This window comes from Mustelus asterias, chromosome 18 (assembly GCF_964213995.1).
Source record: "Mustelus asterias chromosome 18, sMusAst1.hap1.1, whole genome shotgun sequence".
In the NCBI taxonomy this organism is placed as follows: Eukaryota; Metazoa; Chordata; class Chondrichthyes; order Carcharhiniformes; family Triakidae; genus Mustelus; species Mustelus asterias.
This window is the reverse complement of record NC_135818.1, coordinates 80,312,002-80,339,445: the sequence shown is the minus strand read 5'-3', so window position 1 is coordinate 80,339,445 and position 27,444 is coordinate 80,312,002. Positions and strand designations below refer to the sequence as shown.

Here is a 27,444-nt window from a genome sequence, read left to right as displayed (position 1 = left end):
GACAAGAATAAAACCAGAAAATGCTGGAATAACTCAGCTTACCAGGCTGAGATAATGCTTCCATCAATTTTCATCAGCATGAGAAAATGTTAGAGATGTAACAGATGTAAATACAAAGACAGGAAAAGGGGGAAAGTCTTGGTCTTAAAGATATGTAGAAAGACAGGTAGTATTGAGGAAGCAGGGGGGCTGCAGAGGGACTTGGACAGGTTAGGGGAGTGGGCAAAGAAGTGGCAGATGGAATACAATGTGGAAAAGTGTGAGGTTATGCACTTTGGAAGGAGGAATGGAGGCATAGACTATTTTCTAAATGGGAAAATGCTTAGGAAATCAGAAACACAAAGGGACTTGGGAATCATTGTTCAGAATTCTCTTAAGGTTAACGTGCAGGTTCAGTCAGCAGTTAGGAAGGCAAATGCAATGTTAGCATTCATGTTGAGAGGGCTAGAATACAAGAGCACGGATGTACTTCTGAGGCTATATAAGGTCCTGGTCAGACCCTATTTGGAGCATTGTGAGCAGTTTTGGACCCCATATCTAAGGGAGGATGTGCTGGCCTTGGAAAGGGTCCAGAGGAGGTTCACAAGAATGATCCCTGGAATGAAGAGCTTGTCGTATGAGGAACGGTTGAGGACTCTGGGTCTGTACTCGTTGGAGTTTAAAAGGATGAGGGAGGATCTTATTGAATCTTACAGGATACTGCGAGGCCTGGATAGAGTGGACATGGAGAGGATGTTTCCACTAGTAGGAAAAACTAGAACCAGAGGGCACAACCTCAGGCTAAAGGGATGATCCTTTAAAACAGAGATGAGGAGGAATTTCTTCAGCCAGAGAGTGGTGAATCTGTGGAACTCTTTGCCACAGAAGGCTGTGGAGGCCAGGTCATTGAGTGTCTTTAAAACAGAGATAGATAGGTTCTTGATTAATAAGGGAATCAGGGGTTATGGGGAAAAGGCAAGAGAATGGGGATGAGAAAAATATCAGCCATGATTGAATGGCGGAGCAGACTCGATGGGCCGAGTGGCCTAATTCTGCTCCTATGTCTTATGGTTTTATGGTCTAGATGCAGCCGGTGGGGGAAGAAGTGAGTGACGGATGGATTAATCAAGCTGGCTGCATTGTCCTGGATGCTGTCAAGTTTCTTGAATGTTGTTGGAGCTGCACCCATCCAGGCAAGTGGAGAGTATTCCATCATACTCTTGTCTTGTGCCCTGGTGGACAGGCTTCAGGGAGTCAGGAAGAAAGTTACTTGCTGCAGAATTCCCAGCCTCTGACCTGCTGAAACAGGCGTTTGGCCTTTCGACACCAATCACAGTCGAACTGGCAGCAGAGACAAAAAGTACAAAATCCTAACGAGACTGTGTTCAAAAGAAAAACTTCAGCTTCTGTCACAGTGGAGAAGGAACAAGGTTGATGTCTAAATCTGGACAGGTTGTGGATAGCGTTGCAGTAATCTGTGAGTGCGCTGTATGATTTAATCTGGTTAACCTCTGGCAGCTTCCCTGTCCTTACGCAGAAAACTCAGAGGCCTGGCTCTAATTAGCCAGAACCTACAGGCTGAAAAAGGGTGTAAAGCAGAATGCACCACACTCCCCTCACACCAACACAAAATGTTGGGGGGTGGGAAGGGGGTGACGGTGAGATAGATTTGTCGGCAGCTTGTTAAGTAGATTCCGATATCGGGTGATGGGTTTTTGTATGTGTCAACCAGCCAGTTAGTCAAACAAAAGGAATTTTAGTTTAGGCAACAACAACAACTTGCACTTACATAGAACATTACAGCGCAGTCCAGGCCCTTCGGCCCTCGATGTTGCGCCGACCAGTGAAACCAATCTAAAGCCCATCTAACCTACACTATTCCAATATCATCCATATGTTTATCCAATGACCATTTAAATGCCCTTAATGTTGGCGAGTCCACTACTGCTGCAGGCAGGGCATTCCACGCCCTTACCACTCTCTGAGTAAAGAACCTACCTCTGACATCTGTCCTATATCTATCACCCCTCAATTTAAAGCTATGTCCCCTCGTGCTAGCTATCACCATCTGAGGAAAAAGGCTCTCACTATCCACCCTATCTAATCCTCTGATCATCTTGTATGCCTCTATTAAGTCACCTCTTAACCTTCTTCTCTCTAACGAAAACAACCTCAAGCCCCTCAGCCTTTCCTCATAAGATCTTCCCACTATACCCGGCAACATCCTAGTTAATCTCCTCTGCACCCTTTCCAATGCATCCACATCCTTCCTATAATGCGGTGACCAGAACCGTACACAATACTCCAAATGCGGCCGCACCAGAGTTTTGTACAGCTGCAACATGACCTCCTGGCTCCGAAACTCAATCCCTCTACCAATAAAAGCTAACACTCCATGCGCCTTCTTTACAACCCTATCAACCTGGGTGCCAACTTTCAGGGATCTATGCACATGGACACCGAGATCTCTCTGCTCATCCACACTACCAAGTATCTTACCATTAGCCCAGTACTCTGTAATCCTGTTACTCCTTCCAAAGTGAATCACCTCACACTTTTCCGCATTGAACTCCATTTGCCACCTCTCAGCCCAGCTCTGCAGCTTATCCATGTCCCTCTGTAACCTGCAACATCCTTCCGCACTGTCCACAACTCCACCGACTTTAGTGTCATCCGCAAATTTACTAACCCATCCTTCTACGCCCTCATCCAGGTCATTTATAAAAATGACAAACAGCAGTGGCCCCAAAACAGATCCTTGCGGTACACATATAGAACCTTTAAGCCAGTAAACATGTCCCAAGGTACGCCACAGGAATATTATTGAACAAAGCTGACAGCGAGTCATAGAAAATGTGAGGACAGGTTCCCTCTCCTTCTCAATCCTTTCACAAGTGGGAACAATTTCTCCCTGTCTACGATGTCCAGAACCCCTCATGATTTTGAATGCCTTTATCAAAACGCCTTCTCTTCTCTCCAACCTATCTACATTCCTCACTCGGAACCATTCTCGTGAGTTTTTTCTGCACTCTCTCCAATGTCTTCACATCCTTCCTAAAGTGCAGTCTCCAGAACTAGACGTAATGCCCCAGTTGAGGCTAAACTAGTGTCTTATACAAGTTTAACATAACTTCTTTGGCTCTTGTACTCTATGCCCCTATTAATAAAACCTACACTATTGTACGCTTTATTAACTGCATTCTAAATATGTCCTTCCTGTCCTTCCATCTTCAATGACTCATGGACACATACACCCAGGTCCCTCTGCTTCTGAACCTCTTTTAGAATTGTACCTTTGAAAGGGTTAATAATCACACAAGTATAAAAATCACATTAGCTGCAAGCTCTTTCTCTGTCACGTAGGGAAAGCTGTGTGAAAACCTGGTTAGGTGCATTGACCCGAACAGGCGCCAGACTGTGGCGACTAGGGGAATTTCACAGTAACTTCATTGCAGTGTTAATGTAAGCCTTACTTGTGACTAATAAATAAACTTAAACTTACTTTACTTTTAAAACGACAGGTTTTGATTCAAGCAGACCCAGATAAGAATCAAGTACCATTTCATTGAACGATGTGCACCTGCAGCTCATGTTTGCCCATTAGAACAAGGAACAATGGAAAATGAGGTTGACATTCCGACCACTGGTCAGAGATATTGCTTGATGATATAATTAGGAAGACATTCACAAGTTACAATTGGACTACTACACCCTTATGTATGCATGATGTAACCTTAATAACCGTGAATGGATAGAGATAATTCCTATACTTTGATTGCTATGTGCTAATTACTTGTAATCGAATTTGAAACTATAATTGTTTGTGAAATCGGTACTCTGACTGGGTCCTAAAGATTTGATCAAAGTTCTGTAGCTGCAGTAATAAATCATCTTAAACTACTCCATGACTTTGTTTGGCTACATGAGGGGAACGGTAGTTATAATGACAAGGAAAACATCATAGCAGCCCCCAAAACCTTTTATTTTGTCTTGTCTTTCCATGTACTTCTTACCAAAATGAATCACTTCACATTTCTCCGCATTGAACTTCATCTGCCACCTGCCCACCCATTCCACCAGTTTGTCAATGTCCTTTTGAAGTTCTACACAATCTTTCTCACAGTTCCAGGTTTCATATCATAGAAACCCTACAGTGCAGAAGGAGGCAATTTGGCCCATCGAGTCCACACCGACAACAATCCCACCCAGGCCTTATTCCCGTAATCCCACATATTCACCCTGCTAATCCCTCCAACCTACGCATCCCGGGACACTAAGGGGCAATTTAGTATGGCCAATGCACCTATCCCGCACAACCCGCATGGACTGTGGGAGGAAACCGGAGCACCCGGAAGAAACCCACGCAGACACGGGGAGAATTTGCAAACTCCACTCAGATAGTGACCCAAGCCAGGAATCGAACCCAGGTCTCTGGAGCTGTGAGACAGCAGTGCTAACCCCTGTGCCACAGTGCCACCCTGGCAAACTCTGAAATTGTTCCTTGTATACCAAGGTCTCAGTCATTAATATATATCAGGAAAAGCAAGGATCCCAACACCAACACCTGGGGAACTCCACTACAAACATTTCTCAAGCCAGAAAATCACCCTTTGATCACAACACCCTGTTTCCTGTCACTCGCGGCCAATGTTGCCACTGTCCCTTTATTCCATGAGCTATAACTTCGCTCACAAGTCTGTTGTGTGGCACCGTATCAAATGCCTTTTGGAAGTCCATATACACCACATCATTAGTATTGCCCTTATCAACCCTCTCTGTTACTGCTTTAAAAAAAACTCCAGCAAGATAGTCAAACATGATTTTCCCTTAAGAAATCCATGCTGACTTTCCTTAACTTGCATTTGTTCATGCGACTACTAATTTTGTCCCGAATTATTGTTTCTAGAAGATTCCCCACCACCCAAGTTGAACTGACTGGTGTGGAGTTGCTGGGCTTATCTTTACACCCTTTTTGAACATGGCTGTATAGTTTACAATTCTCCATTCCTCCCCCCCGCCCCACCCATTTCCAAGATCATCGAATCACCTATCACTTTGTCCTTCCAGTCTTCTTTCCACCCCTCTGTACTGAGGTACCATGGACCAGGTTCTGACTGCACTCCCTGGATCAACCATCACACTCATCAGTATTCTGAACTGAATACTGTGAGTGGGATGCACTCAGGGCACTCCTGTTCTACCTGCCTGTTTCTTTATAACACCTTGGCAGTTACCCATCGCCTTCCTCCCCGCATACTGCAGGGTGACCACATCTATAAAGATTCTATTCAGCAAGCTCCCAACGTCATGGATGCACTGCAGTGACACCACTTACTGTTAAAGTTTGGAACCCCAGAGCTCAAGCTGCTGCAACTGACACCACTTGCTGCACAAATGGTTATCCAGATCACGGGAAGCATCCTGGAGTTCCCACATAGCACAGGATGAACCCTCTAGAGGTCAGAGTATCCCTGCCATTTTTCTATTTATTAGTTAACCTTGCTACTGCTAATAAACCTTAATGCTGTTAATAAACCTTACCATTAATACTAATAAATCCTAATACTTAACACAACTTACTAGTAGCAATAAACTTTACTTAAAACTTAAAAATAGACTCACTTGTTACTTGATAATGCTTGATATAATTATCATTTTTAATCTGCTGGTTGTTTAGACTCAGTCCCTAAGCAGCAATACTCACCAGTGCCAATCAACTTAAAACTGCCATGTAGCGCACGCACCTCACTTTTTGTTTCTGAAGATGGCTCTAAACCCACAGACTGTGTATTTTTGTTACCCAGTCCTACTCTCATCCCAACTTGCCCTCACTTGCCACTTTAGTGGCCTTGAACCCTCACTCTCTCTTGCTGCTCTGATAGTCCTGAACACTCACCCTCGCTTGCCACTTTGTTGGTCCTGAGCCCTCGCGCTCTCTCCCATGCCACTTTTATGACCCCCATGGAAATCTGGAACTTTTTCCCTAAAAAAACGTTGTTATCCAGGACTGAACATGTCACCAAACCTGCAATCCATCTGCTTCAGCCCAAGGCAATGGCCAGAGAAGAGGGAATGGAATCAGTAGTGTGGGAGCAGAACTTGTGGGCGAGCCCAAAAATTATATCTTTGGTCTCCCAAAGTTGAAATGAAGGAACTTAAGATCATATCCAAGCCTGGACATCAATAAAGAGAGGCACCAGTTCAGAGACAGTCAAAACAGCCCAAGGAGAAGGAGGGCTGGTTATCATTGCTAAGTGTGTAGAGACTGTTCCCCCATGTGTGCAGATGATTTCGCAGACAAACAGCATGCAAGTGGCGTCAAGCCAAAGTGACATAATCTCAAAACAAAAGCTTTGCTGTTCCGGAACAATACCAGTCCTCAATTCTTCACAGTAAGGCTTGTGGACCTCTCTCCCTCAAAAAGCTGTTGTGACTGGAGTGGTCAACTGAAAAATCAATACTAAAATTGGTAAGATTTGTTAGGTATTAAGGCTTAGGAGGCCAAGGCTGATAAATAAAGTTAAGAAACAGGTCAGCCATGAACTAACTGAATGGAGGAGTAGCTATGAAGAACGGAGTGGCCTCCTCCTGTTCCGAGCAAGGAGAGATCTTGGAACCGCTGTCCACATGAGAGGGGAAAGGAAACTATTGCTGGAGGTGCTGTGACTATGTACAGTAGGTCATTGTGGGACATGTAGGTCCCACGGAGATGGATGGACAATGGGGGGAAATGGATGTTGAAAGAGGATAGCATAATTAACTATTCCGGATGCTGTACAGAAGGTAAAGAGAAATAAAGCATCACAGTCAGTGAGGGATTAGAGGATGACTGAGTGGTAAATTAATACTTCATTTTCAGTCATCAAAATGGAAGATTCAGTACCAGAGATACACTGAGAAGCCCACAATCTGGTGAAGAGACCACAGATTAGTGACAGGGAAAGGTTTACAGGGACCACCAAACAGAAAAAACCAATAGAGTAGTGGGATTGAAGCTGGGAAAATCCCCACCACCCAGTTCCCATCCAAAGATTTCAAACAAGAAGCAAGTGAGGAGCGTCAGGTAGAATTCGTCAGAACTCATTCAACTCTGTCAGAAGTTTAGGAGGTAGAAAACTTTGTACCCTATTCAAAAAGAAAGGAGCGGCAAACTGAGAAACCACAAGCTGGTCTGGGAAGATCACTCGTGGGAAGATTTGCTATAATCCATCGCTGGCGACAGAGTGGGTGAGCACTTAGAAACAAAAAAGCTGATTACGGGGAGTCAGCGCTGCATACTGAAAGGTAGATCATGTCTTACTAAAGGTAATAGACTCACTGAGCTGGTGGAGAGGGGATCTGCAGGTGCTGCATACACGGATCTTGCAGAAGGCACTTGAGAATCCACTCTAGGTTGCCAAGTCCAACTAGTGAACATTACGGTATGGGTCCCGGTGAGGTACTTACGAACAGCCACCCCGGTATATGGATTTTCTTTTTTAAATATGCCTTCATGAGATGTGGGTGTCACTGGCAGGGCCGGCATTTGTTGCTCATGAACTGACTGGCTTGCTCGCACACACGAGGACGGCCTCAACCGGGATATTGGGTTCATGTCACACTATTTGTAACCCCCACAGAGTTTCACTGGCTGTCTTGTCTGGAGACAATACACATCTTTTTAGCCTGTCTTCATGCTCTCTCCACTCACATTGTTTTGTTTCTTAAAGACTTGATTAGTTGTAAGTATTCGCATTCCAACCATTATTCATGTAAATTGAGTTTGTGTCTTTATATGCTCTGTTTGTGAACAGAATTCCCACTCACCTGAAGAAGGGGCTTGGAGCTCCGAAAGCTTGTGTGGCTTTTGCTACCAAATAAACCTGTTGGACTTTAACCTGGTGTTGTTAAACTTCTTGCTCGGACATGTCAGAGGGCGGTTAAGACTCAACCACATTGAAGTGGGTCTGGAGTCATGTGCAGGCCAGACCGGGTAAAAAGTAAAGTTAAAGTTTATTAATTAGTCACAAGTAGGCTTACATTAACACTGCAATGAACCCGATGGATTTTTACAACAATTGATGGGCCTAAAGCTAGCTTTCAATGATATTTGTTCACCAGCTGCCATGATGGGAATTGAACCTATGTCCCACGAGCATTAAGAAGTCTAACAACACCAGGTTAAAGTCCAACAGGTTTATTTGGTGGCAAAAGCCACTAGCTTTCGGAGCGCTTGCTGCCCCTTCGTCAGGTGAGTGGGAGTTCTGTTCACAAACAGGGCATATAAAGACACAAACCCAATTTACAAAATAATGGTTGGAATGCGAGTCTTTACAGGTAATCAAGTCTTAAAGGTACAGACAATGTGAGTGGAGAGAGCGTTAAGCACAGGTTAAAGAGGTGTGTATTGTCTACAGACAGGACAGTTAGTGAGATTTTGCAAGTCCAGGCAAGTCATGGGGGTTACAGATAGTGTGACATGAACCCAAGATCCCGGTTGAGGCTGTCCTCATGTGTGCGGAACCTGGCTATCAGTCTCTGCTCAGCGACTCTGCGCTGTCGTGTGTCGTGAAGGCCGCCTTAAAGAACGCTTACCCAAAGATCAGAGGCCGAATGCCCGTGACCGCTGAAGTGTTCCCCAACAGGAAGAGAACAGTCTTGCCTGGTGATTGTCGAGCGGTGTTCATTCATCCGTTGTTGTAGCGTCTGCATGGTCTCCCCAATGTACCAATTGGACTCGCATTCCAATCATTATTTTGTAAATTGAGTTTGTGTCTTTATATGCCCTGTTTGTGAACAGAACTCCCACTCACCTGACAAAGGGGCAGCGCTCCGAAAGCTAGTGGCTTTTGTTACCAAATAAACCTGTTGGACTTTAACCTGGTGTTGTGAGACTTCGTACTGTGTTTACCCCAGTCCAATGCCGGCATCTCCACACCAAGAGCATTAGCCTGGGTCTGGATTACTCGTCTAGTGACATTGCCCCTCATGCCCTTTACATGCCAAGGTTGGCTCACACTCCCCAATATCTAATTGGATGGTATTGTTACCTCAAGTGGCTGCAACGATGACATCCAAGCTGGGCCTCAGTTCCGCTTCCTCAATCTTTCACCACATGGAACTGCTGGACAATCTGGCAAGATAAGGTCACGGACAAATCAAGAACTTGGTTTATTTGTCAGGACATGAGTGACTGAACATAAGCGGCAATTCCAGACTCTACAACTTACCCTTTGTCACAAAGCCTATGAAAAAAAAGCAAACACTATCACGGAGAGAAGCTGAAATATTCACTCATGTCCTTTCAGGTCAGCTGCCATCTGAGAAAACCGACCTTCCATGTATTACCATTTGCTCAGCAGTACAGAACTTGAATACTGCTGAAAAGAGACATATTGCTGAAGTTTTCTGTCCTACACCCATCAGGACAACGCCAAAATGCCAAATTTCAAGCAATCACAGCAATTTTTGCAGCAGGTAAAAAGGGTGCTGACTGGTTGACAAGTCAACTCTGAATGGACAGGATGTTGCCATGGAGAAAGCAACGGGGAGCTTTAGGCTCCACAAGCTCCCAATTCAAAAAAGTGTAAGACTTGAACATATTATTTTTGTTTGCAGATTACAGGTCCCTGTGTATGAGTGTACATCGCCTCGAGCAAGTATAAATGAGCCATGATTTGAGCTCAACTGATTATCTTAAATTGGTTGCTAGGGTAACTATTAGTGCACTCATTCGGTAACATGTCTCTTTTTTCAGCAATATTTCACATCCTAATTCAGGCTTAAATCTGTATTCTCCCACCCTTTGTTAGTCTAGACTGCCTCTCTGACTGATCTCACCCTGTCTGCAATCAGAAAAGTAAACCTGCCAGGCATGTGCTGGACCAGAGACTTAGCTACAAAACGGCATGAGTTCGTTATCGATTACCAACCTTAACTAATTAATTAAAAGCAAATTACTGGGGTGCTGGAATCTGAAACCAAAAGAGAAAATGCTGGAAAATCTCAGTAAGTCTGGCAGCATCTGTAAGGAGAGAAAAGAGCTGACGTTTCGCGCCCAGATGACCCTTTGTCAGAGCTTTGACAAAGGGTCATCTGGACGTGAAACGTCAGCTCTTTTCTCTCCTTACAGATGCTGCCAGACTTACTGAGATTTTCCAGCATTTTCTCTTTTGCTAACTAATTAATTGCTTACTGTGTGCTGTCTTTGGCGAAAACAACTTCTACTGACTATAATTTGTATTTTTTTCAGTACTGGCGTGAATACGTTTTGTTTTAAAACCCCAACATTAAAAGTTATGTGGGAAAAGGAGCTGAAAAAAAATGACAACATCTAAAACACGGAGAGACACATGGAATTGGAGACAGCCTATCTGATAGAAGAGATAAAAGACATTCCGGTGGTGGGGCTTCCCTCTGGGCTTTAGTTTTTCCAATACAGCACTCAGGATTTGGGAATAGCGAAGAGTCTATCTAACAAAAAGACTCGGGAGTTATAGTGAATTATAGAGAACTGGTAGACGAAGCAGATGGACAACACAACAGCAAACACAGTTTTACATCGAGTGTGAGGTACTTTATTTTAAAACTGGAAGAATAGCAGCTGGGAATAGAAGCTCAAGCGCAATCAAGCCTCAATCTCCTCTGACGCAGACACACCTCAGGATTGGGCCGGAAATCAAAGCGAGCCATCAAACATCTCCTTAAACCTCTCTCCCTGCTCCTCCAATCTCACCTAAAACAAGTGCGAGGCAGTTATGTACTTCTCATGAAGACTGACGCCATCCATCCAGCTGCTTCTACTGCTTTGATTTTCCTCTTCCTCACCAGGCCAAATCTCCCCCAGACACCCTCCTGTTCCCCATCTGCTGTCTGAGTCATTAACCCACGGCATGCTCTAGTTTCTCTCCTACCTTCCCCATGCTCATTTGTCAGGGAAACACTGGGCCCTTGACCCTATTCTCCTTGAACTACTAACAGCCCAATCTCCCTTCCTGGCCCTCATGTTAGCCGGCATTGTAACTAGATCCCTCACCCTTCATATTGTCCCACACATTTTAAAACTCAGCAAACTAATACCTCTGCTCCAATCTCCCTTTTCTCTCCAATTCCTCGTGAGTGATGTTATCTTCCCAAATCTGCACCCATCTTTCAACTCCATGCAAGTGGCGGCATGGTAGTTAGCACTGCTGCCTCACAGCACCAGGGACCCAGGTTCAATTCTGGCCTTGGGTCACTGTCTGTGTGGAGTTTGCACATTCTCCCCATGTCTGCATGGGTTCCTCCGGGTGCTCCGGTTTCCTCCCACAGTCCAAAGATGTGGAGGTTAGGTTGATTGGCCATGCTAAATTGCCCGCGTGTTGCAGGTTATAGGTTACGGGAATTAGCGATGTAAATATGTGGGATTACGGGGATAGGGCCTGAGCAAGATGCTCAGTCAGAGAGTCAGTGCAGACCCGATGGGCCAAATGGCCTCCTTCTGCACTGTTGGGGTTCTATGTGTGTAAACGTCTGTGTTTAATTCTCTCCAATCAGGTTTCAAAAGCACAGGGAAGGACCCTAATGAAATTAGACCGTCAGTGACTTGCGATGTCTTATCGTTTTTATCCTCCCCAATCTCTGACAATCTCAAACATATCATCCCCATCACCCAGCTTTCATTGGAGCAGAGAAGACTGAGGGGCAATCTGAACGAAGTGTGCAAGATTATGAGTGGCGTGGACAGGGTGGATAGGGAGAAGCTGTTCCCCTTAGTTGAAGGATCAGTCACAAGGGGACATAGGTTCAAGAAGAGGGGTAGGAGGTTTAGGGGGGATGTGAGGAAAATATTTTTTACCCAGAGGGTGGTGATGGTCTGGAATGCACTGTCTCGGAGGGTGGTACAAGCGGATTGCCTCACTTCCTTTAAAAAGTACCTGGATGAGCACTTGGCACATCATAACATTCAGGACTATAGGCCAAGTGATGGCAGATGGGATTAGGTGGGAGTTAAAGTATTTCTAATGTGTTGGTGCAGACTCAATGGGACGAAGGGCCTCTTCTGTGCTCTATGATTCTATGAACCCCCCACATCTACTTTCCACAGTTAGAAACTAATGTGTAATGTGTAGTGTTCCAAGGGGCCGTACACTACACTAGAGAGTCATGTGATGTATACCAGATGCAATTTAATCTGGGACCTTCTATTTTTCGAGACAGCATGACAATATTAAACGAAAAGGGTTCCGATATCCCAAGGCCTAAAGTGTGACTATTAACAATATCTGGGAACTAAAAGAAAACAACATATATCATCTAACAAATCCTAGCCAAGAGCTCCATGAATCACTTCAATCCCTTCCTATCTCTGCATTATTACCTCTAGAGTCCCCCACAAATCTGTTCTTGGGAAATCCCTTCCTCGTGCTCAGGTGTCCTCTTGACAAAACCATCCACAGCCACAGGGTTAGCTTTCATGAGTAACCAAAGCCACACGACTGGTGTCTCTCCACCATCTCTCACCACTCTGCTGCTATCTTGGCCCCAGGTCGTTTGCAGTCAAATCTGGGATGAGCCACAATTCCCTCCAGTTAGGTCCTGTCATGCCTCAGCCTGCTATCCCCAGCCATGGTCTTCGGTTTAACCAGACTGCTCATAAACTCAACATCCTAGTCAACCCGAAGCTAATTATCTCACCAGTGCTACCCTTTATAAAGGCGGCTTTCACCTCCTTGTCTTTCACTTCTGCCCATCCGCCGCTGAATCTCTCCGTGCCCTTGTCACCTGAAGACTCGACTCTTTCCCACCACCAGCTTTTGTGAGCTTCAGCTCATCTCGGACAGTGCTGCTGCTAACCTCTCATGCATCAAGCTCTGTGATGGAGAGAATTATTGCATTCAGCTGATTCCCGCACAGAATGTTTGGTGCAATTAGAATCATAGAATCCCGACAGTGCAGAAGGAGGCCATTCAGCCCATCAAGCCTTCACCGACAACAATCCCTTCCAGGCCCTATCCCTGTAACCCCACGTATTCACTCTCCAAATCCCCCTGACACTAAGGGGCAATTTATCACGGCCAATCAAGCTAACCTGCACATCTTTGGACTGTGGGAGGAAACCCACGCAGACACGGGGAGAACATGCAGACTCTGCACAGATGGTGACCCGAGCCGGGAATTGAACCCGGGTCCCTGGCACTGTGAGGCAGCAGTGCTAACCACTGTGCCACCCTTTATATATCAAATGCCAAAAAACATTGTGGATTTTGTGAAATATCAACAGAAAAATAAAGGTTCCCTCACTTTGTTAATTATGGATTTCCCCAACTGTAAATCATCTGACAACATTATTGGTAAAAACTAAAAAAATTGGATTTATCCTGTCTCTCAGAAACACCTCAAAGCAGTTCACAGGAAATAAAGGGTGCATCATGCAGAGCAAGATCCCACCAACTGCAACAACTTTCACCAATGTTTTACAGATGCACCAAAGAAAGCATCCTTTCCGGATGTCTCACAGCTTGGTATGACTCCTGCTCTGATCAAGACCGTAAGAAACTGCAAAGTGTTGTGAATGAAGCCCAGTCCATCACGCAAACCAGCCTCCCATCCATTGACTCTGTCTACACTTCCTGCTCCATCGGAAAAACAGCCACCATAATCAAGGACCCCACGCACCCCGGACATTCTCTTTTCCACCTTCTTCCATTGGGAAAAAGATACAAAAGTCTGAGATTACGTACCAACAGACTCAAAAAACAGCTTTTTCCCTGCTGCCATCAGACTTTTGAATGGACCTACCTTATATTAAACTGACCTCTCTCTACACCCTAGCTATGACTGTAACACTACATTCTGCACCCTCTCCTTTCCTTCTCCCCTATGTACACTACGAACGGTATGGTTTGTATAGCGCGCAAGAAACAAAACTTTTCACTGTATACTAATACATGTGACAATAATAAATCAAATCAAATCAAATCAAATCTTGGCTGAGCGAGAAGATTGGCCAAGGGATCAGGAGAAACTAACCACCCCCCCTCCCCCCACCCCCCGCCCTCTCCAACTCTTCTCTCAATCATGTCATAAAGTAATAGAGGTTTACATCATGGAAACAGGCCCTTCGGCCCAATTCGTCCATGCTGCCCTTTTTTTTAAATCCCTAAGCTAATCCCAATTGCCCGCATTTGGCCCACATCCCTCTAAATCCATCTTACCCATGTAACTGTCTAAATGTTTTTTAAAAGACAAAATTGTACCCACCTCTACTACTACATCTGGCAGCTTGTTCCAGACACTCACCTCTGTGTGAAAAAATTGCCCCTCTGGACACTTTTGGATCTCTCCCCTCTCACCTTAAAGCTATGTCCTCTAGTTTTAGATCCCCCTACCTTTGGGAAAAGATATTGACTATCTAGCTGATCCACACCCCTCATTATTTTATACACCTTTTATAGATCACCCCTCAGCCTTCTACGCTCCAGAGAAAAAATCCCAGTCTATCCAGCCTCTCCTTATAACTCAAACTATCAAGTGCCGGTAGCATCCTAATAAATCCTTTCTGCACTCTTTCTAGTTTAATAGGGTGACCAGAACTGTACACAGTATTCCAAGTGTGGCCTTACCAATGTTTTGTACAACTTCAACAAGACGTCCCAACTCCTGGATTCAATGTTCTGACCAATGAAACCAAGCATGCTGAATGCCTTCTTCACCACCCTGTCCACCTGTGACTCCACTTTCAAGGAGCTATGAACACGTACCCCGAGATCCTTTTGTTCTGGAACTCTCCCCAATGCCCTACCATTAACTGAGTAAGTCCTGCCTTGGTTCAATCGACCAAAATGCATCACCTCGCATTTATTTAAATTAAACTCCATCTGCCATTTGTCAGCCCACTGGTCCAATTGATCAAGATCCCGTAGCAATCGGAGATAACTTTCTTCACTGTCCACTATGCCATCAATCTTGGTGTCATCTGCAAACCAACTGACCATGCCTCCTATATTCTCATCCAAATCATTAATATAAATGACAAATAACAGTGGTCCCAGCACTGATCCCTGAGGCACACCGCTGGTCACATGTCTCCAGTTTGAAAAACAGCCCTCTCCAGCCTTCTGTCAAGAAACCAATTTTGTATCCATTTAGCTACCTCACCCTGGATCCCGTGAGATTTAACATTATGCAACAACCTACCATGCGGCACCTTGTCAAAAGCCTTGCTAAAGTCCATGTAAACAACATCAACTGCACTGCCCTCATCTACCTTCTTGGTTACCCCTTCAAAAAACTCAATTAAATTTGTGAGACATGATTTTCCACTCACAAAGCCATGCTGACAGTCCCTAATCAGTCCTTGCATCTCTAAATGCCTGTAGATCCTGTCTCTCAAAATATCTTTCAACAACTTACGCACCACAGATGTAAGGCTCACCGGCCTGTAGTTCCCAGGCTTTTCACTGCAGCCCTTTTTAAACAATGGCACATTTGCCATTCTTCCATCTTCAGGCACCTCACCTGTGACTATCGATGATTCAAATATCTCGGCTAAGGGACCCGCAATTTCCTCCCTAGCCTCCCACAATGTCCTGGGATACACTTTATCAGGTCCTGGGGATTTATCTACCTTGATGCGCTTTAAGACTTCCAGCAGCTCCTTCTCTGTAATATGTACACTCCTCAAGACATCACTATTTATTTCCCCAAGTTCCCTAACATCCATGCTTTTCTCAACAGTAAACACTGCTGAGAAATATTCATTTAGGATCTCACCCACCTCTTGTGGATCTGCACATAGATGACCTTGTTGATCCTTAAGTGGTCCTACTCTCTCCCTTGTTACTCTTTTGCCCTTTATGTATTTGTAGAAGCTCTTTGGATTGTCATAGGAATCTTAACTTGAACAACTGAGCAGATGGGGAGGGGGAGGGGGGAGGCGGTGATATGGAGGGGAGAGGGGACCTCAGTTTAAATACCTTATCTGAAGGCTGACACACCCAGCAATATGCTGCTCCCTCTGCACTCAGTAGTGCTGCCACAAAGCATGAAGAGAGACTGACGTAGGAATGGAACCAACAGCTAGAGGAAAAGGGCATTACTGAGCCAAGCTGGCACAAAGGGAGCTTTCACTCGGAAACTTGCTTTTCCTTGGGAGATAAAAGGCAGCTTTGGAAATTTATGAATATCAGTGAAGCCACCTGTTGAAATATTGAATCAAGGTTCACTTCTTGCCAATTTTCACCCACTCCTTCTCCTGAAAGCTTGGACTCAAAACTGGCGTGTGTTTATACAGAATGTACTCAGAGTCTCTCATGTTTTCCTATCATTCATTCATTCTCCTGAAGTGTCGTTTTAGACATGAAGGTGGCATCCAGTTTGTGCAAATAGGGGCCAGGGGCTCTCTCGAGTGTTGTGCTCAAGTGGGCACTCTACATGAGAGAAGCGAGAGGGTGAGCGCAACCAAACTAGTGGCGAATGGAGGATAACAAAAGCACATGTTTAATCCTGTTCTCACCCAACATCCACTCAATGTTCAAGAGCTCATCCACACTGAATAGTGTGTGTGTGCGTGTGTGTGGGGGGGGGGGGGGGGGGGGGGGATCTGGACTCCCTGGACAATGGAGAGGGGGCACTGTGGTGAGAACTGGCACTCCTTCTCAAGACAACAGCATCAGGTACCCGGGTTCAATTCTGGCCTCAGGTCACTGTCTGTGTGGAGTTTGTACATTCTCCCCGTGTCTGCGTGGGTTTCCTCCGGGTGCTCCGGTTTCCTCCCACAGTCCAAAGATATGCGGATTGGTCGTGCTAAATTGTCCTTTAGTTTCAGGGGGATTAGCAGGGTAAATGCGTGGGTTACGGGGCCTGGATGGGATTGCTGTCGGTGCAGGCTCAGTGGGCCGAATGGCCTCCTTCTACACTGTAGGGATTTTTTTAATTAATTCATGGGACATGGACATCACTGGCTGGGTCAGCATTTATTGCCTATCCCTAGTCACCCGTGAACTGAATGGCTTGCTGGGCCATTTCAGAGGGCAGTTGAGCATCAACCACATTGCTATGGCTCTGGAGTTACACGTAGGCCAGACCAGGTAAGGATGGCAGATTTCCTCTCCTAAAAGACATTATGAATCTATGTTGGGAGAGTCAATTCTCTGCTCGTTCACCCTGTGTTGAGGGCTTTGCCTCCTGCCGGCTGGATCTCGGTATCCATTCCCAGTATCCAGTGGAGTGGCATGCAGCTCAGCAGAAGACACCCAGTCTTGGTGTTTCTCCTGCTGGAACAGTTGGTGGTGGTGTGGCCTCTGCTCTGGACCCTCAGCAGAGGTGGAAGGTGGAGTTGCATAAGCTGCTCCCATGGAGGGCTGAAAGCTGGCAGCAGGGGAAGTGCAACTGAAAGTAATACTAGACTGGTGAACTGTCTTCCCAGAAGTTGGCAATTTCCCTTCAAGCAGTGAAAGCAGTTTCTGAGAGAAGGAGTGATTTGAACAGCAGTCTCTCACCTTGACCACGACTAAAACTCTCCAATGTAACCAATCAAAGCAGTCAGAGTTTGTCAGTTTCACTGAAGAAGTTCTTTGTGTTGTGCAGTCGCCATAGTGACCCTGGCAAGGAGCAGGCACAGCGTGGAAGCTAAGCATTGTTGGGAAAGAATAAACTCATTGGTAAAAAGGCTTTAATTTGCCTTGTTAGTTGATTCAATTGGTTCCCCACCAGAGCAAAGGGGGATCCCTGGCGATTGGCATGGTGGCACAGTGGTTAGCACTGCTGCCTCACAGCGCAAGAGACCCAGGTTTGATTCCCAGCTTGGGTCACTGTCTGTATGGAGTCTGCACATTCTCCCCGTGTCTGCATGGGTTCCCTGCAGGTGCTCCGGTTTCCCCCCCACAGTCCAAAAGACGTGCTGGTTAGGTGCAGTGGCCATGCTAAATTCTCCCTCAGTGTACCCAAACACGCAACTCGGGGATTTTCACAGTAACTTCATTGCAGTGTTAATGTAAGCCTACTTGTGGCACTGATAAATAACCTTTAATCTTTGATGGACTGAGAACAAACCAAAGAAAGTCAGAAAAGGGCGGATGGCATCTAGGTCCTCACTTAACATCAATTTCCAGAATCTGACCACCCTACATGCATGGGAACCAGCCCCAACATGGCTGGGAAAATTGCACCCTGTGTCTCCCCCATGCTACAGAGTCTAGAATTAGGGGTTATAGTCTCAGGATAATGGAGTGGCCTTTTGGGACTGTGATGAGGAGAAATTTTTCCACTCAAAGGTTTCTGAATCTTTGGAATTCTCTACTCTAGAATGTTCCATCGTTGAGTATATGCAAGACTGAGGCTGATCGATTGTTGGGCACTAAGAATCAAGGAATATAGAGTTAAGGTGAGAAAGAGGAGTAATGTAAAAGTTCAGGCATGATCTAATTAAATACACTTTAGGTTTAAGGCTCTGTGGTGTGCTGACAGATTTGCTCGAGGTTTTGTTAAGACTTGACTGATAGGACAGTTCAAGGAAAATAGTCGTCCGTATGGATTTCAGAAGACTTTTAGTAAGATCTCTCCTGAGAAGCTTGTTATAAAAGCTGGTCCCAACAGGAAATGCAAGAACCTGGACAAAATAATGATAGATTGACAGGGGACATGGGTTGGGTTATCAGATATTGCCCAGACTGCAGCAAAGTTTCAACTGACGCAGCCCAGATTTACATCAACCAACATCGCTAAATTATTATCTCAGTGGAGAAGTTTCTATGCACAAATTAGCTGCTGTATTTTCCACATTACCACAGTAAACTTGAAAACAGTAAACAGCAAACTACTGGGGAGATGCTGATTGGGTCACTGGCCTAGTAATCCAGAGGCCCAGGACAAAGGCCTGGAGAAATGGGCGGGATTTTCCCGTCCCACCTGCCACAGGAGCGTAGCAGGCGGGACAGAATCATGCAAAGGTTTGCTGCCCTCGGGTGGAATCTTTTGGTCTTGGGTGAGCGCGGTCAGAAAATCCCACTCATAGATTCAAATCCACAGTCCCCACACCCCCACCCACCCCACACACGCAGCTGGTGCCATTAATTCAATTAATAAATCTGGAATTGAAAGCTAGCTTCAATAATGGTCATCATAAAACCATCATCAATTTTGCAAAATCCCATCGTTCACTAATCTCTTCATGTGAAGGAAATCTGCTGTCCTTATCTGGTCTGGCCTACATGTAACTCCAGACCCGCAACAATATGATTGACTCCTAACTCTGTAATGGGCGAGCAAGTCACTCAGTCCAAGGGCAACTAGGGATGGGCGACAAATGCTGGCACCCACATCCCAGCCAAAGAATTAAAAAACAACTTCAAAATGAATGTATCAGCTGTACAGCAGTTTGGGACGCCGTGAGATTATGAAAGCCACGATGATAAATGCAAGTCTTTCTTTCAGTTGAGCACCAGGTTTTCAGGGCCCAAGGAATGTTTAACCCATGGGAACAGAGATGATGCGGCAATAGTGATCATACAGTCAAGGAATAAGCAGATGTTGTACAACTTTTGCAGTAGGAACTGGACATCCGTACAACCAGCACGGTACCCTGAGTCATACAAATTGGAATGAACCCAACCCTCTTTGACACATGTTGTGCAACTCATTTCCAAGCCTTTGATCTCAGCTCTGCTCTCTCTCCACAGATGCTGTCAGACCTTTGATTAATTTCCTGTTTCAGATTCCAGCATCTGCAGTAATTTATTTTTATCCTGGATATGATCTTATTAGTTAAGCCTTGTTAGCCACATGGTTTAATATTGAATGATCCTTTCCCAGCCTCTCTGAAGTGCCCTGTCTTCATAGTTCAAACATGACCTTTCACTCATTCATACAACTGAAACTCATCATTCTGTTTCCATACCATTCGCTGACAAGAGTATTTAATAAAACAGGTACATATAGTCAGTACCATGTTCAGAAGCTACCAATGTGATTACTTTCCCTCTAGCCTTGCTGACAACCGCAGGAACACTACCTCTCCTGCCTGCTGCACTTACCGACCAAACTCAACACTCACCTCCGCCCTCTGACACTCCAGTCCCTGCACCCCTGTCCCGCGGCGATGATGGTAGATTCCAATCGCGCGGAGGCCGCTGGGAGTTGTAGTCACCTCCGGCCGCCCTTCCCCTGTCTGTCAATGGCGGCCGGCGGAGAGAAAAACTACAGCTCTTCACAAAGGCCCTGTTCCTGCACCGCGCTCGCACCCAGTTCACTCAGCTGGATGGACATCACTCACAACGGCAGATTCTAACGATTAGGTTTCATAGAGAAAGGAGTTAATTAAAAAAAACGTGATCGGCGCTCCTGCAGGGTTTGCGGTTGACACCATTGAGCGACGAAGGGGGGGGGGGGCTCGGACGCAAAGGTATCAAAGGGGACCGCTGCGCGTTGCGTAATGACGTCAGGCGCAAAGGCATCAAATGGGACCGCTGCGCCTTGCGTAATGACGTCAGGCGCAAAGGCATCAAAGGGGACCGCTGCGCGTTGCGTAATGGCGTCAAACGCATCGACATGAAAGAGGACGGTTGGGTACTGCGTGTAGTGACGTCAGGCGCAAAGGCTTCAAACGTGCCGCTGCGGAATGACGTCAGGCGCAAAGGCATCAAAGGGACGTTGCGGAATGATGTCAGGCGTAGGATCGCTGTGGCGGTAGCAACTTTCTGGAGAAAATGGCGCTGACGAGGTTGGTGTGTTTTTTAATTCCCCTCATTATTCCCCCGCCACTTCAGTGCCGGGTCCCGCGGTAAGAGTCTCTTGTCGCTACCAGGAGGGGATTGCAGACGGATCCGTGTCTCTGGGACCTTCCCGGGGCTCCGGCAATGCTCTGTTGGAGATGGCCAGTAGGCCCAACAAAGCCTCGTCTTTGCCTGGCTCAGCCCCGGGTTGAGGAAGAGAGGAGCGCTGGGAGGAGTGTGGCGGAAAAGCTCATACTTGGAGTCACTTTTATTTATTTTGTTACAGGACAAACCTCAACACTTAAAGGGACTGTGAAAGATTATTAATCTCAGTGAACTGGAGATGGGAGGGTTCACTGTGATTTCTTATTTTGATTGTCAGGTTTTTGATTATAAGTTTTATAATTTTGTACTCTAATTCCTTTGGAACTTTGCATACACTTTCTACGAACATACTGTTTGCACTTATGCAGATGTTTTGCTGGTCAGACCTTTATGGTTTGTCCTTTAACCAATTATGATGAGGTGCCCAATGTCTATGGTGTTATCACATAGTTGCTGCCATGGTAACCATCACCCAAACCAAAAAAGTCCACACATTGGAGATCAAAAATGAAATGACATTTTATCAAAAAACAAATAAGCAAGGGATTGAGACGCAATTGATAGCTTTCACACAGCTGGCGTCGGTGTGATGGACCCACTGTTCCCCGCTTTCATTTGATTCAATGATTCTAAACTTGTTTCAAATAAACAATGACAGATAATTGCACTTGCAATGAGATTAACATGTACAAAATTCGCATATTATTATCTGTTGTCTGGTAAAATTAAAGGAAGTGTCATGCACATTGGGTCTCACCCTGAATCTTTTTCCCCATTGCTACCAGAAGGATGTGGAGGCTTTGGAGAGGGTACAGAAAAGATTTACCAGGATGTTGCCTGGTGTGGAGGGCATTAGCAATGAGGAGAGGTTGGAGAAACTTGGTTTGTTCTCACTGGAGCGACGGAGGTCGAGGGGAGACCTGATGGAAGTCGACAAGATTATGAGAAGCATGGACAGAGTGGATAGTCAGAAGCTTTTTCCCAGAGTGGAAGAGTCAATTACTAGGGGGCATAGGTTTAACGTAGGTTTAAAGGAGATGTACGAGGCAAGTTTTTTTTTACTTAGAGTCGTGGGTGCCTGGAACTCGTTGCCGGGGAAGGTAGTGGAAGCAGATACGATAGTGACTTTTAAGGGGCGTCTTGACAAGTACATGAATAGGATGGGAATAGAGAGATATGGTCCCCGGAAGGGTAGGGGGTTTTAGTTAAGTCGGGCAGCATGGTCGGTGCAGACTTGGAGAGCCGAAGGGCCTGTTCCTGTGTTGTAATTTTCTTTGTTCTTTGTTGTAACAGAAATAAAACAAGGATGGATGGTTGTACCTATCCTTTTGGTTATTTTCCTGCTGGCTTTTCCTTTTCCATCTCAAACTTCAATAATGGTACTTTCTAGGGGCGACACAGTGGTTAACACTGCTGCCTTACAGCACCAGGGACCTGGGTTCAATTGCCGGCTTGGGTCACTGTCTGTGTGGAGTTTGTGCATTCTCCCTGTGTCTGCGTGGGTTTCTCCGGGTGCTCCGGTTTCCTCCCACATTCTGAAAGACATGCGTGCTGGTTAGGTGCATTGACCCGAGCAGGCACTGGAATGTGGCGACTAGGGGAATTTCACAGTAACTTCATTGCAGTGTTAATGTAAGCCTTACTTGTGACAGACAGATAAATAAATAATAAATAAACTTTCAGACATAGCCAAAAGCCCTTAGAATTTTGGCTTATTTTGCCAGTGACCATCTCATGTTGCTAGACATCTTTAAGTAAAAGCTACAGTTTATTCAAGCTTTTTTTATTAATGTTTCCAAAATTAGTGTGTGTTATCAACCTGCACCTGGTACTCTGGTTTCTCCCTCATCAATGTAACAGTTTTAGAGAATGTCACACCCATGCCAGCTTTTCAGCAAATAATGCAAACATCGCAGAAGAATATAAGGAACAGGAGTAGACCACTCAATCTCTCAGGTCTGCTCTGGCATTCAGTTAGATCATGGCTGCTCTCTACCTGAACTCTGCCTTTGATCTACATCCTGCGTTATCCTTACTTGACAAAATTCTGTCTGTTTCAGTCTTGAAAACTCCCAGTTGTATCCACAGCCCTTTGAAGAGAGAGTTTTCCAAATTATCCTTTATGTGAGAAAGTGCTGCCTGTCTTTGGTCCTCAAAGATCTGTCTCTAATTTCAAGATTGTGTCCTGTATTATTGGTTTTCTCCTTCAGAAGTTACAATGACGGTTGTAGTTACCTGTCTCACCTCTTGATCTAATAGCACAATTACAGAATCCAAAGATCTTTTAAAGACTAATGCTTTTACAATCTGTGGCCAAATTCTGCTCCAACTCCATTTTCAAGTTTGCTGATCACACCACCGTAGTGGGTCAGATCTCAAATAATGACAAGACAGAGAGTACAGGAAAGAGACAGAGACTCTGGTGAAATGGTGCGATGACAATAATCTCTCCCTCAATGTCAATAAAACGAAGAAGCTGGTCATCGACTTCAGGAAGTGTAGTGGAGCCACTGTCTACATCAACGGTGATGAAGTGGAAATGGCCGAAAGCTTTGAGTTTCTACCTGTTCAGATCACCAACAATCTGTCCTGGTCTCTCCAATGCCGACGCTATAGTTAAGAAAACCCACCAACTTTCTCAGGAGGAAACTTAGCATATCCGCTACAACTCTCTCCAATTTTTTACAGATGCACCATAGAAAGCATCCCTTCCGGATGTATCACAGCTTGGTATGGCTCCTGCTCTGACCAAGACCGCAAGAAACTACAAAGGGTTGTGATCCTAGTCCAGTACATCATGCAAATCAGCCTCCCATCCATTGACTCTGTCTACACTTCCCGCTGCCTCGGAAAAGCAGCCAGCATAATCAAGGACCCCACACACCCTGCTTCCATCAGACTTTTGACCTACCATATATTCAGCTGATCTTTCTCTTCACCCTATCAGTAACTACAACAATATATTCTGCATCCCCTCCTTTCCTTCTCCCCAATATAATCTATGAATAGTATGTTTTGTCTGTGTAGTGCGCAAGAAACCATGCTTTTCACTGTATCCCAATGCATGTGGTGATAATTCAAATCAATTTCCTCACTTTTCAAAGCCCTGGGATAGAAACAATCAAGTCCTTGAGACATATCCATTTTATGTCCCATTATTTACTCCATTACCATTTTCTTACTGTACTAAATACTCAATTTATTTTTAGTTTCCTTTTCACCATTGGTGTTTTGTTTCCTGCCTCTACTCGAAATGGATACAAATTGCAGTATTAGCTACATCTATCTTTAATGCATACTTAGCCATACTTTCTACAAATTGCTACTGCAAGAATGATGATCTATGTGCTTGGAAGATGTTAATGCGTTTGAACCAGCTAGGATCACCACTGAAGAAATGTGGACAGGATGTCAATCTACTGTGACTATACCATCTCAACTAGTTCATCTCTCAAAGAACAATACAGCACAGGAACAGGCCCTTCGGCCCTCCAAGCCTGCGCCGCTCATGTGCCCACTAGACCATTCTTTTGTATCCCTCTATTCCCAGTCTGTTCATGTGGTTATCTAGATAAGTCTTAAACGATCCCAGCGTGTCCGCCTCAATCACCTTGCTTGGCAGTGCATCCCAGGCCCCCACCACCCTCTGTGTAAAATACGTCCCCCTGACATCTGTTGAACCTTGCCCCCCCCCCTCACCTTGAACCCGTGACCCCTTGTGTTTGTCACCTCCGACCTGGGAAAAAGCTTCCCACTGTTCACTCTATCTATGCACTTCATAATTATTAGGTTTCCCCTCATCCTCTGTCTTTCCAGGGAGAACAACCCCAGTTTACCTAATCTCTCCTCATAGCTAAGACCCTCCATACCAGGCAACATCCTGGTAAACCTTTTCTGTATTCTCTCCAAAGCCTCCACATCCTTCTGGTAGTGTGGCGACCAGAATTGGACGTAGTATTCCAAATGTGGCCTAACCATCGTTCTATACAGCTGCAACAGCATATGCCAACTTTTATATTCTATGCCCCGTCCAATAAAGGCAAGCATGCCATATGCCTTCTTGACCACCCTCTCCACCTGTGCTGCCACCTTTAAGGATCTGTGGACTTGTACACCCAGGTCCCTCTGTGTGTCTATACTCCTGATGGTTCTGCCATTTATTGTATCTCATGCCCTTACCGTGGTTAAAATATATTTGGCTTATGACGCCAAGACATTGCCGATCTTCATACTCAGTTGCTTAGTTTTGTTGCGGTGAGAAACAGTTCATTGAGGAATTCCAAATAAAAAAAGAAAGATATTGAAAGTTGGATGAATCGCTGTTCTGCGTAATTTGTTCTAGTTTGTCTTGATACGGGGTTAACACAGTAAGAAGTTTAACAACACCCGGTTACGGTCCAACAGGTTTATTTGGTAGCAAAAGCCACACCTTTTGCTAACTGCCTTGATGCCGAGGGCAGTCACTCTCGCCTCACCTCAGGAATTCAACTCATTTTATCCATGTTTAGGCCAAGGCTTAATGAGAACCAAAGGGTCCTGGTGGATTCTAAACTGAGTATCAATGAATAGGTAATTGCTGGGTAAAAGCCACTTGAGTCGATGACATCTTCCAACACTTTGCTGATTATTGAAAGCAAACTGCTGGCACAGCAGTTGATGGGTCAGGATTTGCCCTTTCTGTGGACACGAAGTACCTGGGATAAATGCCGTTGTTATAGCTGCACTGGAACAGCTTGAGTTGTGATACGGTGATACGGGGTTCACAGGGCTGACTTTGTTTCAGGAAAGACTTCCTGCTTTCCGTTGGCCTGTCACTCCACCAAACGCAAGTGACTTTCTTGCAAGCTGTGTGCCAGGACTGTGTCCTAGACCTGCCTGGCGGTCAGCTGTGCCTGGGCATCTTCATTGGGAAACAGATTTTGCTTAACTGAGCCTTTTGTTTTTTCAAAATTTGTTCAGGGGCTGTGGCCACAAGCAAAATCAGCATTTGTTGCATATCTCTAATGCCCTTGAGAAGGTGGTGGTGGGCCTCCATCTTGGATCACTGCAGTCTGTGCGACGTTGGTACACCACAGTGCTGTTGGGAAGGAAATTCCAGGTTTTTCTTGGTGACGGTGAAGGAATGGCAATAATCGTTAAGTCTGGATGATGTGGAGGAGAGCTTAGTTGATAGTCCCATGTGCCTGCTACTCTTGTTCCTCACACCCACGGTAGAGGCCATGGGTTTAGAAGGTGGTGCTGAAGGAGGCATGGCTTGTCACTGCATTGCATCCTGTAGGCGCTATGCACAGCAACAACTATGTACCAGAGGTGGAGGGAATGAACGTTTTAAGGAGGTCAATGGCTGCCAGGCAAGTGGTGTCTTCCATCACACTCCTGATTCCTGACATATGGCTTATAGGTGATGGATAAGCTTTGGCGAGTCGATGGGTCAGGTACTTGCTGCAGAATTTCCGGCCACTGACCTCTTGTAGTCACAGTGTGTAACATATAGTATATAAAATTGCTGGTCCAGTTGTATTTCTGGTCAATGTTAACTTCCAAGATGTTTGGGAGCGAATCAGTGATGTCAGTGCCATTGAGTGTCATGGGGAGATTGGTTGAATTCTCTCCTGTTGGCAATGGTCTTTCCCTGGCACTTGTGTGGCACAAATATAATTTGCCACTTGGCAGCTCAAACCTGTTTGTTGTCCAGGTCTTTCTGCATATTGACAAACTGTTTCAGTATTTGAGGAGTCAGTAATTACATTGAACAATTTACAATCATCAGTGAACACTCTCACTTCTGACCTAATGTTGGAAGGAAGATCATTGATGAAGCAGCTGTAGATGATTGATTCTAGGACACTCCTGAGGATTATACAGGGGCTGAGATTATTAGCCTTCAACAACCACCACCTTTCTGCTAGATATGACTCCAACCGGTGGAGAACTTTACCCCCGATTTCCATTGACTCCAGTCTTGCTAGGGCCCCTTGATGCCACACTCGGTCAAATACTGCCTTGATGCCGAGGGCAGTCACTCTCGCCTCACCTCAGGAATTCAACTCATTTTATCCATGTTTAGGCCAAGGCTGTAATGAGAACCAACGGGTCCTGGTGGATTCTAAACTGAGTATCAATGCATAAGTAATTGCTGGGTAAAAGCCACTTGAGTCGATGACATCTTCCAGCACTTTGCTGATTATTGAAAGCAAACTGCTGGCACAGCAATTGACGGGTCAGGATTTGCCCTTTCTGTGGACACGAAGTACCAGGGATAAATGCCGTTGTTATAGCTGCACTGGAACAGCTTGAGTTGTGATGCAGTTAGCTCTGGGGCACTCTAGTCTCCAGTGTTATTGCCAGAGTGTTGCTGTATCCAGCTCATTCAGCCATTTCTTGATGTCACCTGGAATGAACCACATTGTCTGAATACTGGCGTCTGTGATGCTTGGGAACCCAGCAGGAGGCAGTGGTGGATCGTCCACTTGCCGTAATTTTTTTATCCATTCATGGGATATGGGCATTGCTGGCTGGTCAGCATTTATTACCAATCCCTAGGTGCCCTTGGAAGGCAGTTGAGAGTCAACCACAATTCTGTGGCTCTTGAGTCGCATGTAGGCCAGACCAGATAAGGACGGCAGATTTCCTTCCTTAAAGAACATTAGTAAACCAGATGGATTTTTCCAACATTGAACAATGGTTTCAT

General features: G+C 45.4%; 2 protein-coding genes across 3 annotated transcripts in view; one reads left to right on the top strand and one right to left on the bottom strand.

Annotated features, from left to right (window-relative positions):
- The window catches only part of adck1 (aarF domain containing kinase 1), a 490,953-nt gene extending 470,833 nt beyond the window's left edge, over positions 1-20,120 (bottom strand). The window contains exons 1-2 of one of the 2 annotated variants that reach the window (XM_078234382.1): positions 19,991-20,120; positions 9,009-9,091 (exon numbers count right to left, since the gene is read on the bottom strand). The gene's annotated coding sequence lies outside the window, so the exon portion shown is untranslated. Of the gene's footprint in view, positions 1-9,008; positions 9,092-19,970 lie in introns of both variants that reach the window. The other variant, XM_078234384.1, reaches the window with a different exon arrangement.
- A 442-nt stretch (positions 20,121-20,562) lies between these two features.
- snw1 (SNW domain containing 1) overlaps positions 20,563-27,444 on the top strand; it is a 34,712-nt gene continuing 27,830 nt past the window's right edge. Inside the window, exon 1 of the mRNA XM_078234381.1 lies at positions 20,563-20,656. Coding sequence (XP_078090507.1) covers positions 20,643-20,656 — 14 coding nt within the window. The 5' untranslated portion in view covers positions 20,563-20,642. The remainder of the gene's footprint in view (positions 20,657-27,444) is intronic.